This window comes from Loa loa (genome assembly GCF_000183805.2).
Source record: "Loa loa unplaced genomic scaffold supercont3.571, whole genome shotgun sequence".
Taxonomy (NCBI): Eukaryota; Metazoa; Nematoda; class Chromadorea; order Rhabditida; family Onchocercidae; genus Loa; species Loa loa.
The window spans coordinates 2,388-9,826 of NW_018108751.1; the positions used below are offsets into that span (position 1 = coordinate 2,388).

Sequence of the window (7,439 nt, forward strand, 5' to 3'; positions counted from 1 at the left end):
TTTTTTCTCATGTGAAACGACAATTCATTGATGAATAATATAATTAGTAACGAAAAGGAATGAGAAACATTTATTTTCAACAATTAAACATTATTGTTTCGCTGAAAAATTCAAAAATTTCTCAAATACTATCCTGAAAATTTAAAAAAAAAAATTACTCAAGTATTGTCATTAAAATTCCCAAAAATTACTCAAATACTGTTAATAGGAATTCAAAAATTTATTAAATATTGTCGTTAAAATTTCAAAAAACAAAAAAAAAAAATTCATTTTTGCTATTTAGAAGAGCTAAAATAGACTGCATGGTAACACACATAATATATCATATCAATTATTTCTTTCTATTCCTTTTCCTTTTTTTTTTTTTTCTTTTTCGATGATAATAGCAAATACTTTGACAAATATTGTCATAGAAAAAGAAAAAAAAAATTAATTCAATTTAACAATTGAACTATATATATACATATGTAAATGAATATAAAAGAATCGTTTCTTTTCTTGTAATTAAAAAACAAATAATTTTTCCGAATTTTTCAAGTGACAATTTTTAATTTATATTATGAGGAAAAAGAGGAGAAAAAAAAAGAAGAAAGGAAATAAAATAAAACCGAAAAAAAACTTCTAATTTTAACATAATTTATTTCTTGCACAAACAATAATTGAATAGAAATTTCATCCAATAAAATTTAATAGAATCATTTTTTTTTTTTTTGTAAATTCTCTCTAAATTATGCAAAAAAAGAATCGAAATTAATTTAGAATTAAATTTAAAATAAAAAATTATATTATTTCATTTACTACTATACGTACATTTTCATAAGCCATATACACATATTTCGATGATAATCAAATAAGATGGCATTTATGCTGAAATATTTCACATGTTAATTTTCATTTCATATCAAATACATCTCATTTTTTTTTTCCTATTTCAATTTGATTTTTCTTTTTTTCTATTTTTATTATCTCATACATTATTTCAAATTTGCATGCTTTTTTGTATATTTGCATTCTTTTCTTTTTTTGTTGAATCAGGAAAAACGGATTTATCAATCATTTTCCGGTCTGTTATTTATCGGTGTATAAATGAAATATTTGGAAAAAGGAAATTTCCAATCAGAATATCAGCCAAGTAATTAGTAGTGATAGTAGTAATACTAATAGTAGTAGTAGTAGTAGTAGTAGTAGTAGTAGTAGTAGTAGCAGTAGTAGTAGTAGTAGTAGTAGTAGTAGCAGTAGTAGTAGTGCAAATGCATTCTTTTTTTATTTGTTTTTTTTTTTCGTTTGTTTTTTGTTTTTTGTTTTTTTATTAAAATAACAAGGAGAAATATGGAAAAAAGACAAAAAAAATTTCAAAATTGGTCATCATAAAAAGACAATTTTTTTTTTGATACAATTTGTTCACAGAGAGAAAAAAAAAAGAAAATTGAAATGATAATTTAAAAAAAAAAAAATATAAAATAAATAAAATTGATCAAATATTTCATTAAATATTTGTCCATCTATTAATCAATATAACAATTGTTAATACAAATTGAATAAAAGCAAAAAAAAAAAAACATTCCTTAATTATTTCAAAAAAGAGAACAAAAAAAAAAAGGAAAAAAAAAAGGGAGAAATAGAGTGGAGAAAGATTTGGGAGAGAGAGAAAGAGATGGGAAAAAAAAGAGGAAAACATTGAGAGAAAAAAATAGATAAAGTTATTATGAAAAAAAAAAGGAGAAAAAAAACAATGAAGTTGACAAAATGACAAAATATTTCATATATTTCAATGATGATCAAAATAAGGAAATAAATTTTTGACAAAAAAAAAAGAAAGATAAATTTACTTTCATATACCGCTTTTTGAGAATGATACCCGAAGATGCGCATTTTCGGCTAATTTAAAATTATGCATTTCAATTAGCGCATTAATTGCTGTTTCCATATCATTCAATTGTAGCAAAGCCATTTTATGATCCTTTCTAAAATAGAAAATAAATAAATTTACATGAAGTACACCACTAATAATATCACAACTAGCATATGTTATCATAAACTATAAAGCATCGTGATCATAAATTAACATGAAATTAATTAATAACGAATTGAAAGTAATGATAATTCAAAAAAAAAATGGTCTATTTTAGGAAGTACTAAGAATTTTATTTGTTTTTTTTTAAATTTTTGATTTGTAACATTAACAGTCCTCATTTTGAACCATCATTTAATTGTTAGAATTTAAAAAATCATCCTATTTCAGATATATATTTTGATTTTCGAAATTAACTTACACTGTATGTTTTCGGACTATAACTTATTTATTACCTTGTAACTACACTCTAACTGCGAAATAGGATGATTTAAATCATTTAAACTTAAATTACTTATTTAATCTAAATTTGTAACTTTTTTTTTAAATTTAATCTAAATTTGTAACTTTTTTTTTTTAAATTTTTTGTAACTACACTCTAACTGTGAAATAGGATGATTTAAATCATTTAAACTTAAATTACTTATTTAATCTAAATTTAAAATTTTTCACTTTATTAATCAAAGTAAGCTTTGAAGTAATTTCTTTAAGTGATCAATACGAGCAAAGTGCAAAGCTCCTTTTAAAATCTTTAAGATTTATCAATTGGATATTAAATTATTATATTAAATTTAATTATCAAATTATATTATCGATATTAAAGAAAAGGTAAAATGTTCAGAATTTCTTGAGAACAAAAAAAAAAGAAAGAAATCAAAAAAAAGTAAGAGGAAAAAAAAAACAAACGGGAAAAATTTAAAGCCTTTAGGGATGTAGCCACGTTGTTCGAAAGCACTTGTAAGAAATTCCTCCGTAATATTTGGTGGAATATTGGAAAGATGAAGTGTTGAACTTGGCGGATAAATATTTAAATAATTTTTGCTACCAGGTTTCTTGAAACGATGCAATGATGATTGTGAATAATCACGTGTTAATCCAGCATCCGGTTGTCCTAAAAAATAAAATCATTCCACCGGAAATTTTATACAACAAATAAATCTCATTTCTTTTTCTTTCTTTTTTTTTAAAGGTGAAAAAAGAAAAAAAATTTTTCATCTCATTTTTTCTTCCTTTCTTCTTTTTCAATAAAAATAAAATAAAGAGTTAAAATTTAATGACAGTTTTTTCTTTTCTTTTTTTTCTGAGATGATATCATATCATATCAAATTTCTTTTCTTCTTTGGATCTTTGAGATGATATCGTATCATATCTAATTTTTTTTTTTTTTAGGAATAATATTGCAATACAACGAGTTTTTTTTTTTTTCATTATTATAATTATGTAAGTAAAATTAATATAATGAGAAGAATATAAGCTAATAATGAAGGAAATATCATAAAGACATCTTAGTATATCTGCACAATGGATGATGACCCATACCTCCATGATTAACCCAGGTAGAGTTTATCAAAATTCCTCCTCTAATCCTAGGTATATATATATATGTCGGGGAAATCATGTATGATTGTACGTGTACCTGTACGTATGATTGTACATGTACCTGTACGACGTATTTACAAATTGTATTTACAATCGAGAAGACTATTATAATGTCCTCTTCGCTTATTTATCAACACTGGACAACGAGTTACAGTATTCCTCTTCCCTCCTTCCGCTTAATAGATATCTTTTCTGTAGCTTATATCCAGCTGAAGATAGGATAAATTCTTATACCTCAACCATTCCCCATTACCCAATTTATCAATAAATTGATAGTTAATTGTTATTGACGACAATGATAAGAAATTTGTTAGTTGATTATATTATCTGTTTATTACATAACTCATTTATCAATTTACTACATATTATACTTTATACATTTCTTTTGCTATTATTAGCTAGTAATAATGGGTTAAATATATAATGTTTACATTCCGAATAAATCTATATCGCTAATAAATGAAATCAACAAATACGACAATCGTATCATAGCGGTTTTTTTTTCTTGAAATGCTATCGTATCATAGTAGTATATCGCTGATAAACGAAGTTAACGAATTGGTTTTTTTTTTTTTTAAAATCGTATCATCATAACTTTCTTTTTTCTGAAAAATGGTATCACATGATAACGGTTTTTTTTTTTTTTGAAATGATGTATGATAGTAGGTTTTTTTGGAAATGATATCGTATGATAGCAGGTTTTTTTGGAAATGATATCGTATAATAGGTTTTTTTTGGAAATGATACCGTATGACAGCAGGTTTTTTTTGGAAATGATATCGTATGATAGCGGGTTTTTTTTTTTTTTTTGGGGATGAAGTCGTTCGTATTATAGCATTTTTTTAAATGATATCATATGATAGCCTTTTTTTATGGGATGATATTCTATTATAGCGGGTTCTTCTCTGGAATGATATGGCATCATAACGGGTTTTTTTTTTCGAAATAATACCGTATCCTAGGTTTTTTTTCTAAATAATTGATACAAAAGACGGTATCAATTTAGAAGTTTACAGAAGTACCACATACCCATATATCCATATATATACAAATACATATATTCATTACCTTCTTTTGGCATCTGAACATTGCTATGCTTTGATGATGCAACACGTATCTGCTTGTCATGCCAGCGAACTTTGTCAAGATGCTGAATAGCTGAAATGATAAGTTGTTGTAAATCTGATATCGTATAGGTAAGATAAATGATTAGTATCATTTTTGCATATGATAGAGATGATGATATTCGAATATTTTTATTTGAATACTTAAAATAGAATAAATATTAGATTTTCTAATAACTTTTTGAAATCTTCGGAAAATCGATTTCTTTATTTTTGTTAAATATCAAAAGAAACTGAAATATGGAGGAGGAAGACATATTTTCCTGGTTTTTCCTTTTAATTCTCATTTTTTTTTTTTAGCAGAATTTAAAATTCTATATAAATAGTAAGCAGATCAGGATTTGCTAATATTCCATTGGATAATCCGGAAAATGCATTCCGATACAAGAGGAAGAGAGTAAGTAAGAGGGAAAAACGGAGGCTAAAACAGAATTAGATGAATTTGATCATTTCGCGTTCTTCCGTGTTTACAGAAAGAAAAAAAAAATCACCCTCTTCTCGCAATATTATTTCTTAGATAATTAAATCTAACAAGAAAGAAGAGACATCTAACAAGAAGGAAGAGACATGTCCTTACTAATTTTTGACATTTCAAAACTTCGATTTGAAATGTCACTTTAATTACAGGGAAATAACAGCAACTACCTCATCCTTTTTTTCCTTAATTTTCTCTGTTTCCTATTTGTAACAATGATTTTTATAATAAATAACAGCAATAAATACTAACTGGAAATAATAATAGTAGTAATAATAACAATGATAATAATAAACAATAATAATAATAATAATAACAATCACAATCATAGTGATAGCAATAATAGCAGTAGTGATAATAATGATAATAGTAATTAGTCAATGATAATTATTGATAATAACAAACAATAATAAAATGAAAGAATGTAAAATATCAGCAAATATAACAAAATTGTTGTTCAAATAATTATTTTAATCCAGAATGTAAAACAATTGTCAATATCAAACCATTCCAATTTTGCATAAAAAAAAAAAATTTTAAATTCGGAATATTAAACGGAGAAAGCGTCCCACAAATATATCCAATATCTGTCATCAAAATAAAAACCAATGAATAATTTAAATTAAATTTACATTGTTATAACTATGCGCTATTTAATAGCAATGAATTAGAAAATGATAAAAATTTTAATAATTTAAATGGAGAGAGGGGGAGGAGGTGGAAAAAAAATAAAAAAAATAAAATATTTACAAACCAAGCTGCGCTTGCTGTGGTTCAGCATACTGTATCAAAGCATTGTCTTTCTTATTGAAAAGAATTTTCACTCGGTGTACATCACCATATACACCTGAAAATTGAAAAAAGAAAAAAAAAAAACGAATATCTTTTCATCATTTATTGATTAAATTGTATTTTTTTTTCTTTTTGTTATTATTATTTTTTTTTTCAAATTTTTCAACTATTATTTTTCACGCTTGCGCAAAAGAAAAGAAAAGATGGAAAGGAAAAAATGTGTAAAAAAGTTTGATGAGAAAAAAAAAGAAACCTTAAGTGAAAAATTTTTTTTTTTCGTTTTATTCATATCATTCGAACAGATTGATTATTTCAAAAGTAAAAGTTTATGCTAATAGTAATAATGAAATAATTGAAAGGATAATTTTAGTTTTTGTTTTTTTTTTTTGAAATTCATTAAAATGGAATTTTTTAGAATTCACTTATTCATCAAAATTTATCGAAATATAAAAAAATGTCGCATAAAGCAATAATAGTATCACCTAGCGGATAATAAATTGGAGGAAAAAATTGTAAGGATTTTTGCGCTTCATGAAAAGTAATAGCTTTTATATAATTTTCTATCAATAGAAATATAAAGAGAAAGGAAAGGGGAAAAGGGGAGGGGGAAAAAAAAAAAACGTTTTCCGGTATTTTTTTTTTTAAACGGTTTTTTTTTTCGTTTCATTGAAGAGGGAAAAAAAAAAATTAACTGAAATATAGGAGACAGGAATAAGCGTATTTATAAAGGAAGAATTTCTTTTTTTTTTCATTTTTCAATAAAATTTAAAATTCTACATAGCTTAGTATATGTTTTAGTAGTAAGCAATTCAGGATCTGTTAATGTTCCGTTTCAATAATCCGGAAAATGCATTCCATGAGAGAGAGAGAGGGAAAGGAAATGAAAGAGAGAGAGAGAGAGAGGAGGAGAGAAAATGCGAAAGGGTAAATAAGCGGGGTAAGGGATGGAAAATTTAAAATGTTAGATTAGAATTAAATAATTTCTAATATTTTGCGCATATGCAAATTTTTTTAGGCGGAAAAATCGGATTTTTTTTTTTTTTTTATACATTATCCTCCAAAATAAACCATTTCTTGAAATGTATTCTTCCGTTTTTCTTTTTTTCCCTCATTCTCTCCCTCTTCCATTATGCTTATTATGCGATATTGTCGCGCTAAAATTTTAGAAAAATACGCCTGATTATAGAGAGGATATAAAAGTGTTGTATTTTGAATCCATTCACTATCAGATCCTGAAATATGCTTACATATCAATTAGGTTTAAATTTAATAATGAAAACATCAAATAAGTTGACGTTTCATTACGTTAATTAATTACAGTTAATTAATTAAACATCATTAATACTCATCTTTTATGTTTCTAAATTTTTATGAAAAAAAAAGTTTAAAAAAAATAGGAAAGAGAACAAGCATACGTACCGAAAAGGGTGAAGAGAGCATCTGGCGTGACTTTCTGAAAATAGGACAGAGATAGTGCGTGTATGTGTGTATATGTGTGTGTATGTGTGTGTGTGTGTGTGTGTGTGTGTGTGTTTATATATATATATATGTGTGTGCAGGTCTATGTCTGTGTACGTGTATGTCTGTCAGTTTGTTT

The 7,439-nt window shown here is 25.1% G+C and overlaps 1 protein-coding gene across 1 annotated transcript in view; it reads right to left on the reverse strand.

The window, feature by feature from the left end:
* Positions 1–1,831: 1,831 nt before the first annotated feature.
* Positions 1,832–7,439, reverse strand: part of LOAG_18834 (polypyrimidine tract-binding protein 1) — a gene marked incomplete at both ends in the record, with an annotated part of 11,884 nt that continues 6,276 nt past the window's right edge. Inside the window, 5 exons of the mRNA XM_020451497.1 lie at positions 1,832–1,964; positions 2,759–2,963; positions 4,520–4,609; positions 5,805–5,897; positions 7,262–7,295. Of these exons, the coding sequence (XP_020304712.1) occupies positions 1,832–1,964; positions 2,759–2,963; positions 4,520–4,609; positions 5,805–5,897; positions 7,262–7,295 (555 nt within the window). The remainder of the gene's footprint in view (positions 1,965–2,758; positions 2,964–4,519; positions 4,610–5,804; positions 5,898–7,261; positions 7,296–7,439) is intronic.